This window comes from Accipiter gentilis, chromosome 14, assembly GCF_929443795.1.
Source record: "Accipiter gentilis chromosome 14, bAccGen1.1, whole genome shotgun sequence".
NCBI classification, from domain to species: Eukaryota; Metazoa; Chordata; class Aves; order Accipitriformes; family Accipitridae; genus Astur; species Astur gentilis.
In genome coordinates this window covers 27583133-27609157 of record NC_064893.1, presented here as the reverse complement: position 1 = coordinate 27609157, position 26025 = coordinate 27583133, and the positions used below count along the sequence as shown (strand labels likewise).

At 43.8% G+C, this 26025-nt stretch overlaps 1 protein-coding gene across 1 annotated transcript in view; it reads left to right on the top strand.

The window, feature by feature from the left end:
• The window catches only part of BMP7 (bone morphogenetic protein 7), a 47968-nt gene extending 23044 nt beyond the window's left edge, over positions 1-24924 (top strand). Inside the window, exons 2-8 of the mRNA XM_049816831.1 lie at positions 1969-2161; positions 13086-13234; positions 18058-18255; positions 19994-20070; positions 20731-20841; positions 22110-22235; positions 24063-24924. Of these exons, the coding sequence (XP_049672788.1) occupies positions 1969-2161; positions 13086-13234; positions 18058-18255; positions 19994-20070; positions 20731-20841; positions 22110-22235; positions 24063-24110 (902 nt within the window). The 3' untranslated portion in view covers positions 24111-24924. The remainder of the gene's footprint in view (positions 1-1968; positions 2162-13085; positions 13235-18057; positions 18256-19993; positions 20071-20730; positions 20842-22109; positions 22236-24062) is intronic.
• Positions 24925-26025: the final 1101 nt, after the last annotated feature.

Genomic DNA, 26025 nt, shown 5'->3' with positions numbered 1-26025 from the left:
TGGTGATGTTATCCAGAATATAACTAAAACCACACAACATTATATTCATTCTTCTATAGTTGTGGTTAAAGGAGCTATTCCATATTAAAATATTTTTTCCTCCCCTCTATAATTTAGGTGCAGGCAAATTCCTTTGAGACTGAAATCATACTCTTTATATCTTATCCTGCTGAGAATACTTTGGCGGAAGGGGATTGAGACACATTTAATAGAGTTGCTAGCATTTATAGGGCAGTTTTAGCCTGCCAATTGTTTTGCAAACACTGGTGAATGTTTGCAATATTCCCCCACTTCAGGGTATGAGAGATTGAGTGATCTTCCTGCGGCCGTATGAGATGTTATAGCTAGAGGTGCAAAAATAACTTTATTCATTCAGTGCACGCAAAGACTGCTCAACGTGCAAAACCATTTGCTGAACTTAATCGCCTTTGTCTTGGAAAGTTTAGGGGTTTCATACCTCAACAACTCCTCTAAGATGAATCCCAGCTATTAGGAGGAGCTCTGAAGTATTTCCCTGAACAGCAATCACACAGTGGCAAACTGTGAGCCCTGGACTCCTTGCAGAAGTAATGTGCGAGAGGAGGAAGAGCCCGTGGCCAGCTGCTGAATCTCGGCCAGCGAAGCAGCGCTGAACCTGCTCTGTGTAAGCGCTTGGACACAGCCCGGTTGCCGGAGGCTCCCCACGCTCCGTCCCTGCCACAGGGGAGGCCCTCCTGAGTGCTGATATACATTTGTACAGTGCAGTACTATAAATTTAAATAGCACTTTCCAGACTCGGGCTTGAAACTCCTCTTTTTCAGGAGTAATTCCATTTAAGTCAATGGATTTACACAATGGATTTACTGCTGCCAGAAGAGAATCAGGCCTGTAGAAAGACACACATTCTTTGCCAAGAAAATCTCAGAGCTAACTACTTGAATTGTGCAGTCGAGCTGCAGGGAGGTCAAGTGGACAGATGACGGGACTGGGACATACGGGAAGTCCCTGGTTCAAACCTCAGCTCTTAAAATGTCACGCGGTGTGACCTCTGTCGAGTCAGTTCATCCCCTTATACCTCTGTTTCCCCATTTTCCTTTGTCCAACTTGTCTAGTTAATTTGGAATTTGTTCCAAGAAGGGTGCTTCACTTCATGTGTTGGGATGGAGCACGGACACCTCGCCTTCCCCTTGCCGGAGGACGGTCTCGAGGTCTTTGTTTCCCCACAACACTGACCCTCAGCTTCAATATCCACAAGCAGTGTCACGCGAGACCATCAGTTGTCCGTCAGAAGACAGGCAGACCTGTCACTTGGTGGGATAACGTGTTGTCCTAACACTGTCTTGGGAGGACTCTGGCACTTGTTATTTCACGGTCAGGGTTGGGAGGTGGAAGAAGGTCGTTGCTCTGAACATTTGCTTCGCAGCCCTGATCACTAAAGATGCTTTAAAATGAAAGCTTTGACCCTTCGGAGTGGGTCTGTGAGCCTGTGATGAATTCAGCTGGCACCAAATGTGGGTCACTGGCATGAAAAGCCTCAAGGACTGGAATTTGTGTATATATGTGTGTGGGTATGCGTGTGCGTGCATAATTTTCAGAAGCAGAGTCAGGCCAAGAACCAGCACTCCTGAAAAGCCCCATCTGTTTCTTTCAGCTCCTTCCCACAGCAGCTCGGTCGTTATCAGTGGCAAATGTCCAGAGTCGCTTGTCAAGCATGAAGCTGCCAAAAATCATTAAAACACAACGGTCACCCACACCCTGTACCAGCCAGCTGTAAAACTGTTTCAAAGAGAGTCTGATAAACACATATATGCTTATAATAGCCCAGACAGAGTCATGTATTTCCTACGTGCTTTAATGAGCCGAACAACAGCATGCGATGCTGCAATCAGATATTCTTGCCCTTTTCTGTTGTGGCAACTCACAAGCTTGTTTGACGGTGAGGCGAAAGGGAACAAAGCAGGTGGCTAATGGGCTGTTTTTCTGTTTCAGTGGAGCATGACAGAGAGTTTCACCATCAGCGCTGCCACTACCGAGAGTTCAGGTTTGATCTCTCCAGAATCCCAGAGGGGGAAGCGGTGACGGCTGCCGAGTTCAGGATATATAAGGATTACATCCGCGAACGCTTCGATAATGAAACGTTCCAGATTAGCGTCTACCAGGTACTCCAGGAGCACCCGGGAAGGTGAGTGACCCACAGGGAAATCCCGATGAAAGCACAAGCAGAGTACGTTCCTTCAGAGAACTATGTCTAATACTTTTAGGAATATTGGTGCCATCGGCAAAAGTGTCTGAAGAGCTGGGTTTGGGCATCAGGGTTGTACGCTGAAATCTCAGTCGACGCCGACGCAGTGGGCACGTAGCTGCCACGTGTGGTCAGCCACCGAGGGCATGGGGAGAAGGTGCCCTGTGAGCCTCCGCACGCTCAGGAGCTGAGGAGCCAACAAGCCTAGCCATGTGCTAGCGCGGGGAAAGATCATAAACTGAGAGTATTTCCAGGTTTCTGGGAGACCTACTCTCTTCCTCCTGCCGCTTATGGATCCTGAGGTGGCAAAACCACATCCGAATGCTTCCTTCCTAATTGTAGCTTAATTACTAGCCTTTATTACCAAAGGCATTCGAGATCCCTAATTAACAGAGACAGATGACACCATGCTTTTTATATTGACTGATTGTTTTGCATGTGCAAAACTACAAGATGAGCTATTAAATCCATTCCAAGCAATTATTAATGTATGCAAAGCTCCCTGACAAATCCTCCAGGGAACTTGAATAAGAACATATGTTCAATTTTCTCATCTGTTTTCAGTTCCAATTAATCAGCAATCCCAAACCATTTATCAAAGGCACTTCGTTTCATTTGCACATATTTCTTTTACATACAAATCCTACCAAAAGTGAGATCGCATTTATTTACATGAAAAATATTTAGAGTCATATGCAAGTCAGAAGTTATTCTTTAGGACTACTAAATGTGGGGTAATAATACTACAGCCCTAATTTAGGTTTATGAAAAGAGAAATGCTAGGGATTTAAAAAGGGGAAAGTCCAAAAAGGTAAGGAAAAAAAAAAAAGTGTAATCAGGACTCTGGCTTTATATTTTTATAAGAGCTAATAAAAATGCAGAAAAAGAAATTGAAATATGACAGGAAACCTTATCAACATTTTTAAATGGTGACAATTTCTACCGGCTTTGCTGTATGGTGAAAGTATTTAACCACTGGTGTGTTTTCTTTCACATCTGAAATTCTGTGTTTATGGCTTAAAACTCATGGTTCTCTTGGCATTTCTAATGACAGAATAATTTGCAGGATTTGGGGGGGAGTATGCTAATATTAATCTATTATCAAAGAGTGATAAGTCAAACTATACATTTTAACCAGGCTTTCTTAAAGCAGAAGGCAACAAACCACAAATGTGCACAGGACCCATTAGATGTCCTGGTTGCCCTAAGCATTTATTAGATCTTAGGCCCTTCCAGAGATAGAAGCCTCCCTTTGCTGTATTTCTTGAGTAGGTTATTTAGGTACAAGCCTGCAGGGATGACTTTTCATTCTTGGGAAGAGCAGAAACAAGAGATGTGTTGGCAGATGAAGGGGCCCTAACCCACGTGCCAGGGCATTAGGGAATTGCCAGAAACCTGTTCTTGAAGTAAATGTCCTTCCTCATCAGATGCCACGGAAGTTCTTCTTCAGATCCTGATGAGTGAGGTAGGTGCCCGCTAGGAATCTTACTGACAGAGTTAGGATGACATTTATTACCTTAATTTTATGACAATACATCCACAGGTTTGTTAAAACTATGTTGAGGGAGGGCTGGAAGGTACCTACTAAGAATAGTTATGTGTGGAGCAGCAAGTGTTTCTGCAAAGTGTCTCCTTCACAAAGTCTTATTCCTAAAGGAAAAAATGTACGCAAAGGGCAGGCATATACATGAACCGCTGGCTGGAAGAGGTGAGGAATCTTGCTAATTATACAGATGTTCCAGCTACAAGATTAGATGCAGTTTTACTGCATCACAGTCACCACAGGAACACTATTTTTAACGAGCGTTCCTGCATATTCACCCTTTGCATACATTTTGGCACGGGCAATGGTGAATTTTGAACAGTTTGTCCTGAAAAAATATTCCTGTTGGTTTGGATTGACCAAAGGTAAAAATATTGTCACTAACATTTGTAAAAATATTTGCTCTTTTTCTGCATTTTTCCACTGACATTTTCCAACCGGCTCTGTCACAGACCAGTCATCCAAGTCAGTGTGTCATTGGGCAAGTGGAGAAAGAAAACAAACTCTCTCCAATGTTGATCAAAAAACACCCATTCACTTTGATGCTTCCTTGGCTGTTTGTCTCACCCTGAGCAGGCTGGAAAGTCAGACCCATCTGACGTTGTTAGCAACAAGAGCAAAACAAAGCCAAACCCTCCCCCCCACGCAGGCAAGAAAACCTTTGCTCGCGTTTGACTTTGTAGATTCCTCTCCCTAGAGCCCGGCAGGTACAATGGCCAACAAAAACCCAAATGGTTTTCCGGCTCCCTGCGCTCTCACGACGATACAAGAGCAGTGGGATCTCCCAGGAGGTCGCTGGAATTGCCGTTCAGGATCTGAAAGAGCAGGTATTCTCCAGGCCCGCGGCCCCCCGCTACGTGCGCGCCGTTTAAGCGCGCCAACGCGCAGGAGCTCAGCGCCAGGCTCCCCAGAGGCAGCTGCAGCATCGTCTCTCCTTCGTAACACGGCTACACACAGCAGAGATCAGGACAGCTTCCAGGGCCACAAAACCAGCACGGGATGCAGCTGGGAAGCCCAAGCGGAGGCTGACTGGAGATTTTTTTCCTTTGAGGGTGAAGAGATCGCCAGATACGCTGAAGGCTTGGTTTTCAGTTAAACCTCAGATGAGCCTCCAGTTTGGAGGGTGTGATGGTGTGCCCTCAGTTCAAATAAACCATAAGTATGAGCAGTTCAACAATTAATGACTTGCTTTACGAGTTCAGACAGGCTGGCAGGTATCTAACCAGCAACATCTCTTGTCTGCAATTTATTGTCGGTGAAAAATACAGGCATAGGTCTTTCCAGACAAACAGCTGCACCCACAGCAGACTATTTCTGAAATCCTGCCCCTGAATAGTACCAACATTTGAACACGGGGTGGAAGCTCTCTGCCATCTACCTGCTCAGTCATGGACAGATAGACACCTAACAACCCTGGCAGTAAAAATGAGAGCCCAGCCCTGACCTTTGTAGCAGATGGGATGCCACTCTGGACTTTGACTTACAGAAATTATATCTATGTCAGACTGAAGATATTATTACAGGTGTTTATAGGAAACCAGACTGAATGATCAAATATTCTTTCTAGCCTTTCCAAATCTATGAATTAATTGCAAGGCAAGCTTTTCAAACTGGCAACATCTCCTTTATAAAGAGGCACGTACAGCATTCTTTAGGCACAAAGCATCAGTTATTCACTTTAAGCAAACAAGTACATTCATGAAAAAAAATGTTCCTAATATCATAAACACTGCAAAAACAGTTGATGTTTTGACTAATATGTCTCAAAGCTTTTGCATACATAACTTTAAGTCCAGTGACTCATGTCCAACTTCTGTTTGGTCTTCATGGTTCACTCACCCAAAAGCCTGGGAAAAAGTTTTATAAAGCCAGTGACTGGCTTGAGAAGGGTGCGGAGCAGCAGGACATCAAGTCCCCGTTTGGGGTCACAAACCCTGCTAGTGGGAACTAAAGGTTGCCATCAGGAAGCCAGGTGCTGCTTAAGCCTCCGTCTCCTCTCTCCTGGGTGCTGCGGAAAAGCAAAGCAGATTCCAGTGCTAGGGAGCACACATCACAGGGCACAGGGCTTGCTACAAGGTGTTGAAGGTTGTTTATCTGGGGCATCTACACAGGGAACATGTCAAAATAAAGCTTATGGACATGAGCCTGAGAAAAATGAACTTTGATACTTTTACAGTGGAATCATGAAATAGTTTGTGAATTACTTTGCAAAAGAAATATCCATTACCCTTAGACTCTCCACTATTGTTGTAAGCAATGGCCAAAGCAAGAATTTCAAAGGGACTTAAGTGCTGAAGAGACACACAGGTATGTAGTGGGACTTCTAGCAGCAGCCAAGCAGGTTGGATACCTAACTCCTATTGCAATTGATAGCAACTTGTGTATTTTCAAAAAGTGCCCATGCAGTTCTGGGGCAGATTATCAGTCGGGGCATCATCCTCAGCTTATTAACCTGAAGCTGCAGAAAAAATGCAGACTGTATAGCTCCCATCAACATCAGAGCTCGATCCTGCCCATCTGTCTCCACCTTCAGAAGCTAAAATACCTTGTCCCAGAGTTACATCTCCAATTTCATTGGACCCAGCACTTGCACTGTGGAGTAAATCCCAACCCCTTTGAAGTCGATGGGAGTTTTGTTACTGGAAAGAATAAAGCCAGGTACTTGACCAGCCTTTGGTAATTGAAATGTAGTTGCTACATGTTCACTTTGTGGCCATTATGGATTTCACAGGCTTCAAAGGCAGTGAATGATTTGAATGCTCATGTTACCAGCCCTACAGAAAAATAAGATCTCGCACGATGCATTCCTGGGTTTGACTTGCAGCTGGAACGCTTTAGTTTGTGCTTCAAACTACACCACTTCTGCACCCAGATCAAACCTGAGCCCCTCTCCAGACCCCTTTCTTCCATTCATTGGAGTCTGTTTCCATGTTGTGGGTTGAAACATGTAATTCTAGTAACTAAGAAAGGTTTAGGCCCACCCAACCCGTGAAGCAGATGTGCCTTCTTTTTGGAGCTTTTTTAAGTACCGGTGCGATCGTTCTAGAGATGGTGCAGCAAAGGGCATAGTTTGTTTTAACGTTGTGCCCCAGCACCACAACGGTATCTGCAAGTACTAACAGCATCTAGAAAGATACCGACAATAGCTTTGATTTTTTTTTTTGGTGACTTATCTGCAAGTCAGTTGATAACTGTACTCATCTCTTAGCAAGTAGCAAGGGAACTTCAGCATGGAAACCCTGTAGCTCTCCAAGAACAGAGCTGTATCTAGTTATCTTTTTCAGACCATTCCTGAAAGCCACTGCAGCCTGCAAACCCTCTGAAAAATCTTGAACTCACTTAGCAAGGCACAACTCTTCACAGGCACTTGAGTAGCCACAGGAGGCATTTTGCATACCCCAGTGGGCTCTTGCTCAGCTAAGTGATGCACTAATAAACAGCGATTCAATGCTGAATAGAAACAGCTGTATATAAAGTGTCAGCGATATGTATATAACCTCATTTCTCTCAGCACTGCTTTTACAAGAGGCTTCATATTTGGGAAACATGTTGCATCTCTCTGTAACAGACTCCCATTGCCACTTTTAATCAGTCTTTGAAACCTAGATCTTGCCCTTCTCAAACACTACATAGGAAAGGGAGCACGACTACTAGAAACACACAAACCAGAATCAAGAATCTGCTGAAATTTTAAAGTGAATTTAATTTCCCCCAAGATTCAACAAAATTTACACCGATCCGTTTCACTACCAGTACAGCCAGTTTTCAGACCAGTCCTTGGAAACCACCTCCAGCAAACTGTATTCCTGCTGTGGCCATCCCTTCACCTGGAGGAGACCCCCAGCCTTGTTTGGCTGGCGGCTCCTCCCCAGGGGCACGGGGGGGGGGAAAGGGAAGGATAACCAGGGGATCCCAGGCACGCAGGGAAGGGAAGGTGTGGGAGGAGGGCTGCATCAGGTCTGTGTATAGAGGGTGTTGCAAACGTGCCAGGGAGAGGCCCAGGGAGATCCTGGGGCCCTCTCAAAGTAGGAAAGTCTGAAAAATATTTTCCTAAGCTTGTCTTTGGACAGCTGCAGCCGACTTTAAGCAATGACACCAAGCAAACTGGAATCTGGATACTGCAGTTTTTTAATGCAAACAGATGTCTTCTAACCCCAGATCTCCTCTCACCCTCCCAGGATGCCCTTTATGCCTTCTCCTCCCTCCACCCGCTCAAACCTGGAGGTGAATTGCCCCTGTCTCCCCATGCCAGCTCTGTCCTTGGGCTGCCTGTTGGCAAACTTGCTATCTTGCGCTATGCCTGTGACCCAAACAGCCCCTCTAGGGTTAGGATACCAGTCAAGAGGACAGGATTATGCTCCTGGCTCAGTGGCTGTGGTTTACGTGCCGACTCAATAGGACAGTTAACATACCCATACCTCAAGTGTTTCCCACTTTAAAACGGAAGCAGGAGGGTTGACCCGTATTTGTGGAACGATTCGAAGTCTGCTGCTAGGTGTCACAGTATGGTTATTGTTTAAAATGCTGTTAGATCTGTAATTCCTCAAACTAGCAGGTAGGGATTAGAGCAGTGTGGCTGTCGGGCAGCCTCAGTGTGCTCTTTGGGCTGGCAGATGACCTGAACGCAGGCAGGGGACGGCAGGACCTGGTGACAGTGGCCCTGGGCTAGCGGCTGCCAGGACACGGCCAGGTGAGCCAGGGCTCCCAGTCTGCTCCCAACCCAGAGCGCCGGCACGTCACAGAAATCAGCTTGTCTTGCAATGTGATGAAAGTTGCCAAGAGTCACCTTTGCTGCTGCTGCCTGTCCTTCCCATTTATTTTTATCCCACTTGGAAGTGCTCATTAGCGTTTACTACCACTTGTCAACCAGCAGCTTGAAATAACAGAGCTGATGAGGGGGATGGGGAAAGTGAGTGAAGAAAACAGATGCAAAAGCAGGGGCTGTTTGGCGAGAGGGCTACCCTCAAGCAGTGTAGACCTTGTAGCATTATAATTTATAAATACAGAGTTTCATCTCCTGTTCTCTCTTGCTATTGCAGAATTGCTAACTCTCCTATTTTCACTGAGTCTCTCTCGCTAGTCCATGTTCTTCCTTGTGCCCTGACTTATCAGGGCAGGTGATTAGGGGAAATGCTGCACTTGATTTTTGGATATGTTTCTAATGTTTATGGCTTCAAATGAAACTGCATCCTAGAGGCTGAAAAAATACCTCAGCAAAAGGCAAAGAGCCCATACCCATACATACCATTTTCATGAAGCTTCGTGCTTGTTAATCCTTTCTCTTCTCTTAGAATTACTGCATTGGAACTTAGTAACTCTCTTCCTCACTGCTTCCTTTCAGGATACTCTTACTTGCCTTTTCTGTATTTTGTCTCCCCTTATTTCTCCACTCATCCCCACATACCTCACTTCTTCCAGTCCTTTTCTCTCCCCAAAATCACCTGTGATTCCTTTTCTTACCCCACTCATGCCCCCAGCCTTCCACAGCCCTTTGGCAGCTTCAGCCCTTCCACCTCCATAACTCCAGCTGCTTTCCAGACACGATCTCACATGGATCCTCCCCAGCCACCCTCACTTTGCAATACTTGTTACTCACCCTTGAGTCCAGAAAACATGTTCACTAAGGAAATTTCATAGACCACACAGCAGTTATATGACCTGTAGATAAATTTTTGGGAGTGCTTTCCAACGGGAGGTGACTCTCCTTTCTGGCATCCAGTGCCAGACACTACCAAAGTGATTAGTAGGCAAGTGCCAACCTCCTGTCCTCATCTTAGGCTCCCCTGACAGCCTGATGCTTGAGAAAACTGAGCTGAAAGTCCTGAGTTTTATCATTGCGAAAAGCTTTGACACTCCTGCTGATGTCAGTACTTTGAACGCTGAACCATTTTGATGTGGTCTCAACAAAACATACTTGTGGTCTGGATCCAGCCTTCATAATTTATGTAACTCTAATCTAGACATTAACATTTCCACGTCCCAGCTTAATTTTCTGTAAAATGAAGATCATGTGCTTTTTCCTATCTCTTGGTCTGGTAAGAGGTTCCGTATAGTTTCTCACATGCTCTGAAGTTCTCAAATGAAGGGACTGAATGCAGGGCCATAGAACCCAAGTGATTTTCTGCCTCCTGGTTGCAGAGCCATTATTCACATCGTTCCAAGAACGCTCTAAATATGCATACAGTTGGAAGGTAAGGTAGCAGAGAGTAAGATGTGCACTAGAAACCTTCTCCCTTTGTGCTTAGATCTTTATCTCAAAGCTAAAACTCAAACTAGCCACATTAGACTTAACTAGCACTATCTCATGACAAGTCATTAGATGGGAGCCCTCAGAGCAAATTTTGTTTAAGTCTAAGCAGAATAACATTTCTTTGCCATGTTTATTATGTCTTGTCCAACAATGATGTCTAAAGGGCCTGCTGTCTATTAGCTAGTGATTTAATGTTGTTTGCTATAAGTCTTTGGAGAGGAGGGCATTTCACTTAAAGAGAGGTTGTTCTTTTAAAAAGAACAAGAGGTTTCTTTACATCGGAGCAGGCGCCACAATCTCAGGAGCCTCTGCTTACAACACCAGTCAGGTTTTGCATCCCATACCTGGCAGCTGCTGGTGGGCCAGAGTGGAAAGTGCTAATCCAGGAGTGCTTGAACTTCACCAGAGAGCATCTGAAACAGGGCCTTTTTGGGTCCAAATGTTCCAAGTGTGTGTGGGAAGGACATTTCCCTTTAGTGGGTCCCTTTGATCTCTCTCACTTCGGGCTTCCCCTCCAGGCCTATTGTTTGCACATTGCTGTAACTACAGGAAAACAAACGCATTATACAATTTCCCAGACTGACTCACCCTGGTACTTGATGCCTCATGTTGTCTGGTTACCCTGATTGCATCATGTCAGCATGGGAAGCTTAAAGGCTGGTTTTTCTGAGTAATAATACTTCAGTTGAGCAGTAGCTAAAACCCCAAAAAGTTATCATTATTGCTATTATCTTCAACCTGCAAACTACAAGGGAGAAAAACCAAGCAAGCCAAGTCCCTGTTAACTAAACCTTGTGTGAATCATGAGTTCCAGTCAGGGGCCATGCTTAAATGATGCAGTATGTGAATATAAAAACCCTTTACTTCTGGAAACTTGGACTCAGCCATTGGAACGGGCCAATCTGTACTACTCCCTCGTCCCTGGCTCCTCTGGGATGCGTTTTGTTCAGCGTGTTGTAAACAGGGAAGGGCGGGAGGTGTCCACGCGGCTATGTCATGCACTGTGGGAACAGGGCCATTGCTTCTGGGTGGGGATGAAACCCCAGGAAATTTGTCCCCCGGTTAGAGTTCAAGCATCTTACATTCCTGTAACTAATGCGTATGTGGAGGGAGGGGGTTATCCGTACTGTTTATCTTCAGCTGTCCTAGGTGCACTCAGCAAAGCTGACTGAGCTCCAGAGAGCAGCTCCTAACACCTGGGTTGAGCCTCTCCAACGCTGCACCGCGGCTCCTTCCTGAGCCGCTCGCTTTGGCTGCCCCAACACCAGCCGAGATACTCCCCATAGGATCCCCAGTGCCGAGGAAACGTTGCAGCGAGTTCAGTTCTGATGTAAGGCTCACTTCCACAACCCAAAACTTTGTTTACAAGAAAGCAAAACTCCCTCTCCCCTGCCTTCCTCCATGGCAGGGACGTGCCGGGCGAGGGGCGGAATTACAATCGTTATAATCCCGCACCTGCAAAACATCTCTTGCAAGCAGCAGACCTTGCCCTCTCTTTCTGAATTGAGCTGACACAGAAAGCCACTGCTTTCCCTCAGGCTGCCACATGCGGCACTAATTGCACCCTCAGCAGCATTGGCTGCATCTACATATTCAGCCAGGTATCGTGCATTGGTGAGGAAAGGGCAGGTTCCTCCTCTTATGCGTGCCGGGCGATGTGCTCACATGCTCTGCAGGAACTAATTTCAGAAGTTTAATTTCGTGTCAGCCAGCACAGAGCCAGGGGCAGTGGCATCTCTTAGCTCATGGAGGAAAGCCATTCTCTCTTACACACTCTGGCCCACAAGGGTTGAAAGGAAAGCTAGATAGTAAAAACATTGCAATAAAACTCCATTTCTGTTTTGAGTCAGCTGTGTGGGACAAAAGCCTCTAATTTCTCGGTATCTCACGGGGAAAAGAATCGCCAAAAGCTACGAGACAAAAGCCTCTATGCTGACAGCACTTCTCAGATTCATTTTTGATCACTTGATATTTCGTGCAAACAAGAGGCACTGTTTAAACTATATTAAATACATATATTTGCACTGACAAATCAATAGTGACAAAATTAATAAGGCCTTCTTTAAGCTTTGAGGACGTGATTAAAGGGTTTTCCAAGGATATTTCTGCATTCAAAAGGATATAATTACACTTAAACAAGTTATCATGTTTGTGCACTGCAAGTACAAAAGCAGCTCTTACGGGACTTGTCTAGACACTTCCACTGTGTTTCTTTGTTCTTCTCATAAAGTCGTTTTTTTATAAAGGCACTGCACCACTATCCAATTTTTTCATCCAAGTTTTATCTCTTTCTTGATTTCTGATAAGAGAAGATTCCTTCCTTTACAGAATCTGTGTTTTCTCAAATTTTCATTTTACAGAAATTTGCCAGGAAATGTTTTGTAAATCCAGAATGATTTCACCCTTTTCACATGCACAAAATCCTCTCTATTTCGGATCTTTCTCATTTTCTGATGTTAGTTCTTCAACTAGAAGAACTCAGCAGTGGCCTTTAAAAAAATTAAGCAATGAATTGGAAGAAAATTGCCACCCAAAGTAATGCAGACCTGTGACTGTGCAGAGTGTTATTGCCTCAATCAATCATCTGTAACCTCAGACGAACAAATTTAGAAAACCATTACATATGTTAATGTATGCACACCCGTGTTCCAGCTGGCTTGCACCAATGCTACAATTATGCATAAACGTCAGGAAATTATGTGTGGAAAGGATAATGAGCAGCATTGTCTGCCCAATTACCAAGTTTGCATATGCAAACAATAATTTTGCAAATCTGTGCCTGGCAAGTGTTTTTTCTGAAGTTGCATCGGCAGCTCTAAGGTTAACTGTAACAGCAAAGTAACCCCAAACCACCTCAACTCTCCTTCGACCCATTCTCCCTTTTTTGAAGGGAAGAAAAGCGCTCCATCTGAAGGTGATTAGGTGGGAAAGCATGCCAGCCCAGCTCCGGCATAATCTGCCCATTGCTTGAAAGGCTGACCAAGTGGTGTTGCTTAAAGCATGTGCGTGGATGCCTATAGAGACTCCAGTGGAAAGCCCGGGTAACTCGGAATTATGCTTCTTTATTTCAGGGATTCAGATTTGTTCCTGCTTGACTCTCGAACAATCTGGGCTGCAGAAGAAGGGTGGCTGGTGTTTGACATTACCGCAACCAGTAATCACTGGGTGGTGAATCCCCAACACAATCTTGGCCTGCAGCTATCCGTGGAAGGCATCGACGGTGAGTGTCAGACACCAACGTCAATTAGTGAATCTGTTCCAGGTACACGATTGCCAGCCAGGGGAAGCCTTTAGCATTCAGTGCTCTTTCCTTTGAACAGGATTTCTTAAGCGTGTTTTTCCCGCATTTGCCTAAGATGGAAATAACAATAATAAAAAAAATAATCTGTAGATGTATTTCAAGTTAAGGATGTACTCAAATGTTTTAACAGATTGGAAACCTGTCTGCAGTCATTTCAGTATTAGCTATGTACACATTGTCATCAAGGTATGTATACGCTGCTGGCTAATTTGCAGGTAGTACAGTCCAGTCAAGGAGAGAGGAAGAAACTTTGCTATGTGCGAAAAGACACAACTGAGTGATAGAGAAGACTGGTGTTAATTGGCACAAAAGTCCTTTCAAATTCAGAAGACAGCTAGGAACCATTTTAATTGCCTTTGTGGCAGCAGAAATTACTAGTAAAGTCATGCCTGGTCTGGAGTCCAAGGTCTGCAGTGTGCTTATGGTACAAACCTGTGAGGTTTGGGAATGGGTGGGAAGACCTGGCTCTGAAGTGTCTCCAGAAAGGATGTGTTTAGAATCAGGCAGGGAATTTTCCTAACCTGGTCTTAACTAAAAAGTCATGCTGCTTTATCTTAAAGTTAAGATTCCTGATGCTCACTTGGAAACTTGTGCAAGGAAACTAAAGTATTCTGGATCTTCTGGAGGGTTCCCAGGACCTGGGACCATCTGACACAGCCTGGCTGCCCCACAAGAGAGGTTAAGAAAAACCCAGCTCAAAACTACTATAAATACTCTGAATGTAGTTATCTAAGGACATACTTCCATTCTCCAGATATGCATCTATGATATCACTTGCTATTGGTTTTTATGCAACACTCTGAACGTTTCCAGTAAGTAGTATTTTGCGTAAAGACTGTGCAAAGCAGTTTTGAAACAGGCAACCTACAGAGAATCATTTACGTGAAAGGGTAATTTTATTCATGTGAGACCTGCGCACAGAGAGGCGCACAGGGTTTGTTTTAACCTGCCCTGAGTGATCAGTGAATACAGAAACCCAAACACAGATACAAAGCTGGAGCTTCACCATGGAAGTTGCTAGTCCCCACCCCAGTGATAGATGCCTTTTGCCATCTTTGTATAAAGATTCAAATTCAACTTGATTTACAAGTTAATCTTAACTCATAAAGTTAAAACAGTAAGGTGAATTAACAGCTAAGACAAGCTTAACCTGTTTTCAAACACTTGCCCTTGGTTTTAATTTCCAGTTTGCCTCCTAAATGAAATACTTGGAAGTACAGAAGTTGTGTCCATGATCGTGGCACATTTGTTCAATTGTGGCTCACATATAGGAAAACCATCAAGACCCAGCCCAGAGTCCACAGAAAAGTGATAGCTAGAAGTAGGCTTAATATATCTAAATACTATGGATACCACAGTGTTACACTCACGCTCTTCTACCGATAAAGTCTTCTTATCGCTCTGTCCTCCCCCATCCTCACCTAGTGATTTTACAGCAAATCCCATTTTTCAGCATTAAGGAGGAAGGCAGCTGATTTATGAATGTTACAGATTTCAGTGGAGACTTGTCAGGGTCCTGCATCCAAGGAAACGCTGCAACTTTGCGCACACTTACAGTAACCCTGTCTGCTCTGCTGGAGCAATTAGAAGTGGACCCTTAAAAGCATACAGCCAGATCTATCACAGAGAGAGCTTTCAAAGACAGAAACTCCCAGGTTCAGTGATAAGTGCATTCTCATCTGTTATTCGACTCAATGAAAACCAGGAATCCGATTTCTTTTTGCACTCCTGAGAAATCTAACTGAGTTTATGTATGATTTCCACCCTTTGCTAAGTAACTTGCTGCTTTCTCAAAATAGATTAACAAAATACTTTAATCATCCTGTCATTAAAGCTAGAAAAGCCAACTGCAATGTTTAAGTAAATATAGAGATACAGGAACCAGTTGTCTGCTTGTCTTCTGTAACCAAGTCCCCTGGCAGCGCACCTTTGCACTCACATTTCTCCACCACACACGTGATTTTTTTGTTTCTATTTTGAATGGCGAGGACATGTCCTTCCTTGCTCCCCAAGTTTCACTTTGGATTTAGACCAACTGTGTGGACTAACAAGAAAGCTGCTTTTACACCTGGACTTCTTATGAAAATCATGTGCTGCAAGCAGCAGAATTTTGATGCAACACTATATGCTTGGGCAACCCCCAAAGCTTTAAGTGAATTGGAAGAAAAACCCTTTCCTTTGTATCTGTTGTTACATAGAGATCTGTAATCATGAAGTCTATTTAAAAAAAATTCTGACGTCACAAGCACTGTTCAGATGAAATTATACAAAAGAAATTAATTAACTGATCTTTGTATTTCTTTATAATCTTGCCAGATAAGTCTATCAACACGTATAACTAGGGTGGAATCAAAGGGTATTTGTTTACTTTTAGAAAATGGAGATCAACTCAAGCAGCAAGCAAAAGAAACGTTCGAGTGACTCAGTAGCCTTCAGCGAGCTCTCAGCCCAGCACCCAATACGCTTGCTTGGCAGCAGCACATGGGAACAGCAGCTGCCCACTTAAGTTTACTTAGTTTATTACTTAAGATCCCATTTTTGACAGTATTAAAAAAGTAGCTTCATAAAAGCAGATAAAGCCATGCCCTCTGGTTCAAGAGCACAGTTCTAGTTCTTTTGGGAGACGTTTATCATTGTCTAGTGGTGACTACACATGCGTCCTTGTGTCTAACCTTGCTTTCCAGATGTATAAGAAAGTTAGAAAGGGATTTTTTTCCTCATCTTTATTAAAAAGAAATATGCTACTTTGCATACAGAGTGTTACATGCCTTTTCCCCCCTGCCAAGGGAACACTGCCACCACGCTGGTCTTGAACGTGACATCTTGGTGTTAGACGAGGAATTCATTGGTCAAATGCTACTTATTGCTGCACTAATGCAAATCCATTAAACATATCAGTGTGAAGTTGGGTCCCCTCACTGCATACTGCTGACCTACTCTAGAGAGACATGGTAAAGGTAAAATAATTTACACTGGAAAAACCACAGCTGTAGAGGTACTTGCTAGTTTAAACAGCTTTGGGAAGCAGAAAGGCTTCTTTAAAGGGGCAGGAAAAGCCATAGGAGCAGTATTCAGTGAGCTCTGACTCCTGCAGCTGAGCTTGTTTTCAGGAAATAAGGCTTCAATCCAGCAAAGCCTGGGCACAAGTGGAACTACTTATATATTTAGCATTAGCTACTTGCTTAAGCACTTTGTGGGCTCAGCCTCAAATGTTTAAAATGAAAACTGTTTGGACAAGTTTCCGGAAAGTAGCTTAAGCAGAAGATGAAGAAGTTGTTGATGTGTGTCCACGTATAAATCTACATACATGAGTTTTTGCAATTGCTATTTTTACCCAAGCTTTCCTGGTGCCCTGTCCCAAAATTAATTTTGCTTTATCTAGTTTGCAAGGCCTGGCCATGCCGGGCAGTTGTTCTGCTGCCAAGCTTCCATTAAAACACCTCTTGAGCCAGTCCTCTCCACAAATCCCACGTATTGCAGCTTGGGACTTACTCACTGGGCTGCACACTTTTAGAAAAACAGCAAATGGACTCCAGCCTGAGGCTGGTCCATTTCTTGGCCTCGAGCTTTGACCACAGCCCCCTTTTTCTGCGTCTGTCACATTTACCAATCTTTTGGCCACATGCAAGAGCAAGGATAGAAACAATTCCATAAAGACAATAATTTATAAGCCTTAGCATTTACTTTACTCATCTTAAAAACAGCAGTATAGAATATGACCTAGAAATGTTTCAGGTTACCAGCTGCTTTTGACACAGTAGTCAGAAGCAAGTAAGATAAGGACATTTTTGTCAGTAGACTGTAGAGCCCCTCGCCTGCTCTCCCTGGCCAGGTTGCCTTTCAGGGCTTCTCTAGGAAAGTGTCAGCTGTCCTTTGGCATATTTGATTTGTGGCTGACGAGGCCAGCTCTGTCCTTAGCAAAAGGATCAAAAAGCCATTAACATAGCTTTGACTTAGCAGCAGTACTCAGTAGCTTGGAACAGGATAATTCTGGATATCACCCCTACATTTCACAACAGCACCCAGACATCCTTTGGAGACAACAGGGAAAAATATTAAATTTCCCACCGCCACCCCCTCCTTGTGTTTTTTGTAAATAATTGATTTCGTTCTAGAGAGAAACCACCTAATCATCTTTTACCAAAAATCAAATTATTTTAAAAGCCCAGGATGAAGAAAGCATGAACGGTAATCAACAGTTTTGCAACAAAGTTATCAGGTGCAGTAGTGCTGGGATGCAGCAATAAGCAAAATGTCTCTAAAGATCTGAACTATTTGTTTCTCTCAGCTACAGTGTATCTGGAACTCTGTCAACATTTCATACAAGGCATTTTTATTTTAAGTTAATAACCTTCCAGTGGGAATTTAGTGTTCCTATGGGCTGAGTTTTATGGTTCCTTTTATAGGATCGCTTCAAATTATAGGTTGGTGAACTTAAAGAAACCCCTCTAAAGAATGCAGGAAAAGTTAATGCTAAGCGGATTTAGGGTAAAATAATTATATGTAGGACTATTTTATGTAACTTTTACACGCAGATATAAAATGAAGTTAGCTGTGCTGAGCTGCTCTTGTCAGAAGCAGCTTTGCCGATTAAGTCCAGGCCCTTGGTGGATCGACGCATACAGACGTGCCTAGGAATCACCCTTACCAGCCAGACAGCAGCTCTCCTTGTTATCCTTACTACGTCTGCTGAAAATGAAAAGTTACTGCAGGCTCTCTTATCCGTCCATTCTGTTATTAAGGGCAAAGCATCAATCCCAAACTGGCGGGTCTTATTGGAAGGCACGGCCCGCAGAACAAGCAGCCGTTCACAGTAGCCTTCTTCAAAGCCACCGAGGTCCACCTCCGCAGTATTCGCTCTACGGGAGGGAAGCAAAGGAGCCAGAATCGATCAAAAACGCCAAAGAACCAGGAAGCTTTCCGGGTGTCCAACATCGCAGGTACAGCACGGGCTGCCGGGGTCCGTGTTTCTGGGCTTGGGATAATGTGGGAAAGGTTTCTCCCACGTTCAGTCTGTTTGTTGTCTCTTTGGTCTACCACTAGTGTTCAGTTGCTGGTTTGAAACTATTTGGGATTAGGGATTATTCAAAAGAAGTTGGAAAAATAGTGTTTCTTCAAAACAATGCTAAACTGAAGGATTTCTTAATCCAGTTTAAAAAAAAGAGGCACCTAACCAGAATATCTCCTTTTCTCCCACATAAACTCTCATTTTGAAATGCAAGATAATTACATTACAGCAATGAATGATCAAAACGACAATATATTTCAGTGGATCTGAATCAAAACGCTGTAGATTTTCAGAGTTTGTGATTTTAAGCCTAGCCCCCCAAAAGTAGTCCCAAAAATTTTGCACAGAAGAGGAAAACCCATTTGTTGCTCAGGATAACCACAGCTATTTTGGGGGAGCTGTGCTTCCTAATATGGAAGAAAACTCCGTCAGGCATTTGAAATAGAAACGTGGCTTTCTTATGAGATACCTCAGAATAATGGGCCCTTGGTGACCTTCCCAGCAGGAACCACAGCACGGGGCCATCTCTGCTGAGGGCAGGGGCAAATTCCAGCTCTATTTCTGCCAGCACTTCACTGAATGGAAGGCAAGCTGGCAAGAGATGGAAGGAAAATGACAACATAGGGCACAATATCATCTTATGCAACTCACCTTTGCCTTGGATCGCTTGGGGTTACCTGCGAAGTTATGGGAGAACTCTCTCCCATCAGTCTTGTTGCAGCTTCCCTATATTTAATCAGGTCATTCCTGTCCTAGAACTAGTGATGTTTTTCTGCAGCCCTGGTGATCAGTGTGGCTTCTCTGACCTGCCCGTGTGTGTGTATTTCTGTACCTCTCACCTGAAATCCAAGAGTCTCTTAAAAAGGTTTTCCATAGCTTACGTTTCTGAGCTCCGGGTTTTGCAGTTCCACAAGCATAGATGGTCTGCAGTTTTAAGTGTGCATTTTCATCATTTCTTTGCTATATCAATTCAATTTTTAAAGGATGGGTAGTGGACAAAAGAATTTCTTACTTCTGCGAGTAGGTTAGAAAAGTCCCTGTGACCAGTGTCCTGATTCCAGCTTGTGGACCCTGTATTGAGTTAGCTTCCAACAACAAGTGTTGAAAAAAATATTCTTCTGGTACTTCTACTTGGGTCTCCAGCTCAGGCTACGTGTCCAGGATGGACGCAACTTTAAAACTGCACTGATAGTCATGGTTATTCAGATCCATGCTTTATTCTTTGGCTTCAGCATTAGGCCTGAAGTTGCAACTATCACCAGTAACGCAGGTGATTCAAAGACAGGAATTTAGAAAATAGGTAAAGGGTGCCTTTCCCCGTCACTCGTTTCATAGGTTCTCCTTTTGTATAGTAGGCAATAATCAGAAAAATCTGCTTTTTTGCTAATATGAGGTCAGAGGAAGCCCAGGGAAAAAAGAAAAATAAAAATCTATTTTCTCAGGCCTTTTTTGGCTTTGCACAAAGTGCCAGAGGGGCATTTCATACGTATTGAACCCAGCCATTATTTTATGACTAAAACTGAAAATGTTTAAAAAAAAAAAAGCAAGCCTTAAGTGCAACAGACGAGCAGTGATGCCTCACTCCCTGTTGGGGCATTGCTGTGGGTGCTGGGGCATGCAGCAAGCGCAGGGGCAGCCCAGCCTCATGGCCACCCATTCTTCCCATGCAGAGAACAGCAGCAGCGACCAGCGACAAGCCTGCAAGAAGCACGAGCTCTACGTCAGCTTCAGGGACCTAGGGTGGCAGGTAAGGCTGTGCGTGACCGGGATGCGAGCTGGAGTGCCTTTGCAGATCGCTTATCGAGCTGCAATAGTGAGATCAAGCCAATAAGTTGATTTATTTTTTTTTATCCCCGAGGGAAAAAAAATTGTATATTGCCTTTAGCATGCTTAAGAAATGCTTCTGCAAAGTCAGGGTATATAAATATTTAGTGTGAGACTGTCTAGAAACTCAAAACACTTAGGTCCTTTTGAGAAACTGTGGCCCTGAATTTCCTCTGGCAGTGCTGAACGCGCATACGGCTCTCTCCATTTTCATCTATCAATTCTTTTAAATCTGGTTAAAGACATTTTCATTTCTGAAAGCTTGTACCTGCATTTCAGTGATGGGTGAAGTGATCCTTGTGGACAGCCAGGAGGACACTGCTGAATGGATAAACTAAACCCTGAAGTTCACCTACTCTATGGGCACATTTGCAAAGTGGGATATGTCCCTCCAGGAAAAGCAGCTGCTTTAGAGGTGTACAAGATAGCATTAGAAAGGCCAGCGTACCAGATTTTATTTTGCAGGCCACTGTAATTGCATGTGAATGTATGAATCGATAGTTTTATGTGTTCTTTTACTCTTTGTTTCACTGCACAATATTTCTGTCTTTCTCCACAATCTAACATACTCAATTTAATCAAGGACTGGATCATTGCTCCGGAGGGCTACGCTGCGTATTACTGTGAAGGAGAATGTGCTTTCCCGTTGAATTCATACATGAATGCTACAAATCACGCCATTGTACAGACACTGGTAGGTGCACTGTAGCTCCTACTACAGTATTATATCTGATAGGTGCTACTCAGAAATAAGCTTGTATGCAAAAAAATCTCTAAGCTAACAAGAGAAGGAAGGTCTGCATTAGCTCATTAAGATGCCTGCAGCATCTGGCTCAACATGTCTAGCCAAGTGGCCTGAATTAATAGTTGGCTAGGAATTACCCTGTCTTTGCTGCGAGCATTGACATGCTCTCTCTAGTTTAAAAGGGCCCAACGATAGGCATCTCAGTGGTGGTATAGTCCCACTGCATGGGAAGGAAAGAGCAGGACGCGAGACCCACTATCAGCACCTCTTGGAAAAACTCTGTAAGGATCCGCACGCTGCCGCCAAAAGCGGATTTGGAGGCAGACTGAGAAAGGGGTCAGCGAATCCCCAAATTACACAGCCCAGCTGCTCTGTGGGTGTATTTGTTTTATGAAATCGTGCAAAGATGTCCAGATGGGAGCCCCGAGCTGGCGTGTCCTCACGCCACAGCGCCTGTGCTCAGGGGGACCGTTGGCTGGGGGCCACCCAGCCCCAGCTGTGTCACCAAAGCCAATGCACCACAGCTCTTGGCATGGGCCAGAAGACACGTTGGTTCCGAGTACCCCGGCCAGGCAGGACCCCCAGCTGACCTGCCTGGATGCCCATCCCTACCCAGTTCGGGTCCAGCTTAACGTCCCAGGCATCTACGTCCCATGCACATCTAAGGACAACGTTGCAAAAAGCGTTAAGAAAACTAGAAGCATCTACATTCCCAAGGGAAGAAGTATCTGCGTGTGTTTCTCCTGGTAGATTGCTTTTTATTTGCTTTTTTCCCCCCTCTCCTCGGAGGTCCCACAGCAGGGAGCACAGGGGACGCGGAGCCCTTGGCCCCAGCTGGGTGTCAGTGCTGCCAGCCGCCGGGACAGGGGCCCCCCGCCCAGGGCTGATGGGATTTCTCACAAAACCTCGCCCGCACGTCCCCCAGAGTTTATCGTAACTGGTACACTTCTGCAGAATGCTGACTGCTCTGACAAATGGGAATTTTCTAATGAAAACCTGCCTCACTGAAAGATTTCCAACTAGATCTGACTTGGGTGCTTGCGTCAGCCTCTGTACAGGCAGGGGACATCTCAAAACGTTTGTACACAAAGCCAGGTGTTTGAAACATGTCAGAGTGAGTGTATGGGACAGACAGAAGAAGGTTGCCTGGGAAAGAAAAATATGGGGGAGGAGAGGGGAAAAGTAAATCTTAACACGCCTCTACTTTCATTCCCCAGGTTCACTTTATAAACCCAGAGACTGTGCCGAAACCCTGCTGCGCTCCTACGCAACTCAATGCCATCTCAGTGCTCTATTTTGATGACAGCTCCAATGTTATCTTAAAAAAATACAGGAACATGGTGGTACGAGCATGTGGCTGTCATTAGATTTGTAGGAAAGAAAAAAAAAGTTATTTGTAAAGAGTGGTTTTGTATGGCTATATGGGGGAAGGGAAAAGGTTAGCACTCCAGCAATGGGTTTAAAAAAATCCCAAACAGTTTTTAGGACCGGGCTTCTGAAAGTTCAGACAATGGAACAGTTTCTGGATCTAAGTGGTATTTGAACACATTTTGTTTTAGTTTATTACAGACAATGAGCTTGTAAACTGAAACAAGCCAGAGAAACCATTTAAAACCAAATCTGCCTACAAAATTGGCTCCTACAATACATACTTTTGCAAATGAGTCTTTCTGAAGATTGCAAACTCAGTGTTGATTGTGAGTTAAAAAATAATAATCTATCCAAGGTGAGAATGTGCTGTGACTAATAAGCATGTGTAGTTCCTGTAACACAGTTTGCAATAAAATAAGTGAACAAAATATACCTGGAGTGAACAGGTATTTTGTTAGAGAATTATTACTTCCATTCCTCTGTTTGCTTCAATTTCATAAGCAAAACCAAAGATTAATTATGTGCAACTTCTAGTTTTAAACTATAGTAGCAAAACCTATATCTGGATCAATGCAAATTCAAAGGGCAGATCAGTCTAAGAAAAAAAATAATTCTAATTGGCAAGCAAAAGAACTGAAGAAAATAATTCCAAAGAGCAAGACTTTTGGGGTATACTTTTTTTCTGTCAGCAGGGAAGGAAATTTCCTCTAGCAACCAGAAAGAATTTGAATTTGCTATGAACTTGAAACAGGAAAGCAGCAAAATGTTAAGAAACAGGGATTAAACCTAATGTTTAGCTGGGGTATCCTAAGCAGTTACGGAGTTGTGAAAGCCAGCTAAAGATCCTGCTTCTGTTTGGAAAATGTCCATTGACTTCACTGACAGAACAAGTTCCAATGCTTTTTTGACAATGTGGAGGCTCAAGTGCAGAAGGTGCTGTCAGCTGGGACATACACCCAGCACCACACAGACCCAGCTAGAAACTAGGAAACGTTACTGCCCAGGGTCAGTGTTTACAATAAAACCCCTGCTCTACTATTGGCTTCACCTTTTAAAAAAAAAAAAAAATTAAAAAAATGTCCTTTTCAAGAGCAACACCAACAAACTGGAACGAGGAGCAAGAAAACGTCCCCTGAAGGCTTTTCTTTTTCCTTTTTTTTAAGTCACAGGTTACACAAACATCACACTTATGCAATTAAAACTCAATTAAAGTTATTGTGAAGAAGAATACAAAGTAGCACTAACCAATCACAAACCAATTCAACACTTTGGCATATGCTGTGGTTACAAAAGTAGGATTGGCATAAATTTCACCAGGGAGATAAAAAAGAAAATTCTGTCCAATAAAACACCAGGTCCACAGCACATCCAGCTCTAAATCTCCAAACTTCAAAAACCTAAGCCTCCAACAGATGGGTTCAGAACATAATAAATCCATGGAGATGGTTCCCTCTGCTCAGTGAGTGGACAGGGCGATGCAGCCGCAGTGGGAACTTGGCTCCGTATCTTGCCTTAGAGGAGAGTTAGAGAAAGAAGATAAATGAACGCAACCGCCCGATTCTGGAAATCGCTCACTGCTCTTCTTCCTTTAAGTCACAGATCAAATCCAGACCAGATGCCCCACTTTACAAAGAATAAGCAAAGGAAGAAAAAAATTACTGTCTATGAAATAAATTGGAAGCTTGTTTCTGATGGTCTAATACTAATCTCATTTAAGTCAATTGGTGTTTTCCCAGCAGTTTTCTAAGTAGCAGGATTAGGCTCATGGGAAAGTGGAATTCTCTCCACGACATTGGTAGGTTTTGGAGCAGGGCCTCGGTGAGCAGTTGCCACATTGCCAGATGTGACCAGCTTCCAGCCCAGGCAACTCAAACTTCTGCAGGACCAGCCTGGCCGCAGCACACAGGCTCCGCAAGTGCAACTCCAGCAAACTTCCCAGCTGCCCCAAGGTGAGACTTGGACCACACGCAGCCAGACGGCAGGACAACAGCTCTGGCCCAAAGCCCACCTCTCCCTGGAGCCTGCAGACAAGACCATCTATGATAAACAGCCAAAACCGCCCTCGGTGCGTCTCTTATTTAGAGCGAGGTACTGAAATCACACAGATTGGAAGTGTCTTTTGGCATTGTATACGTATATACACCAGTGCTTCTGTAAACCTCCTGAGGGAGGTTAAGGTGCTGCCTAGAAAGTTAAAAGCTAATCACGCCTAAACTTTCACTATTTAGTAGTCAAGGATTAGTTTTTCTTGCGGGTGTTTCAGTGTTGGTGGTCACTGCGTTGGTGTATTGCATTTTGAACTCGGACCACGGTATCTTGCTGTATAGGATTCATATATTAAATATTATGTGGGGATTGTTTCTGTTTTGTTTTTTTTTGAAACGTAATAACAGGATTTCTGTTGCTAGGCTCAACATCAGCTTCACTGTTTGTACATTTTTATGTAAATAGTTGTCACAAGCGGAAGAAGAATTATTTATTTCCACCTCGGAATTCCTTTTCAGTCACATCCAGGAAAAATGATTCTCGGTTCTTAAACACATTTGTTTCCTTATTTAAGAAGATATTTATTAACAGTTGGCAAAAATGCATACACGTTTCTGGTTCTTTTCATACAGGAGTTGTCAGAAGCCTTTTGTACAAACTAGTAAAATAAATCATTGCAACTTTGCAAAAGATATCCCAACAACATTGTGTATCTGCGTGGTTATTCTCCCTATGTTCAAAGAACCTTTTTGGCTGGGCAGTATTTCATCCCGAGCCTCTGTTTTCACGTAGATCAGTCTCTACGTACAGGCAAAACCGGCACATGTCGCTATTCGGTGCGACTCCCTCAGTCCAAATACAACAGAGAGGGAAGAATACAAAAAATATGAATATGTTTTGCAGTCTGCACTGCAAAGATCCATGATTGAATTATAGTGCAGCTGTCAGCAGCTGTTTCAAAGAAGCAGGGGGTAAATTAGTTCTGTTTACTGCTAACATAGTTCAGAGATTTAGTCATCCCAATAAAATTATAGAGGCACAAGAAAGGAAGAAAGAAACTCCAAAGGAACATCAGCCAAGAAGCTGACATTTTCTAATTTAGATTGTTTTAGCATATTTCAGAGATGCTGCTGGCATGAGGTTTCCTACTGTGGATACCACACCGCATTGCTATGGAGGCAGCTGAAAAAAATAACGGTCTAAATCCCTGTATTAACTAAACATTATATCTTCAGGGCATACCAGCAATTTTTGGTTCTTGTTTACTTTGAACTGTGAGCAGAGTTGTGCCAGTTTATGTAGATGTATTTGCTGATCCAGAGGCTTAAATCATCAGCAATTTGGAGTTAAACTACCATCTTTCACAAGCGATTACAAATTCATAAGTATATTTGGTTCACGCACTGAAGTCCAGCAAAGCATCAGTGGAAAGACCTTTACTGACCTAAACTGATGCCTACTACGCTTCCGTATGCCTAGACTAATTTTAGAAGGAGGATCCTCTGGTATTTCTCAGTATGGTCCCAGTTCTCTGCATTTAGACCCAGCGTAAGTCAGAGGTGCTTCCAGCAAGGGGAAGGGAAGAGACACATAAAAAAAGAAAAGCGATCCTGCTTTACAGTGCCAGTCTTGCAGCCAACAGAAGCTTTACCACTAACTTCAACACGTCCAGCCTTATATCATGAAATATCGGTTGGTTTCCAGCTCTGCCACAAAGACACTCAACTTGCTGGATATGCTTCGGAGCAGCTTTCCCAGCCTGGGAGCCAAAACTCC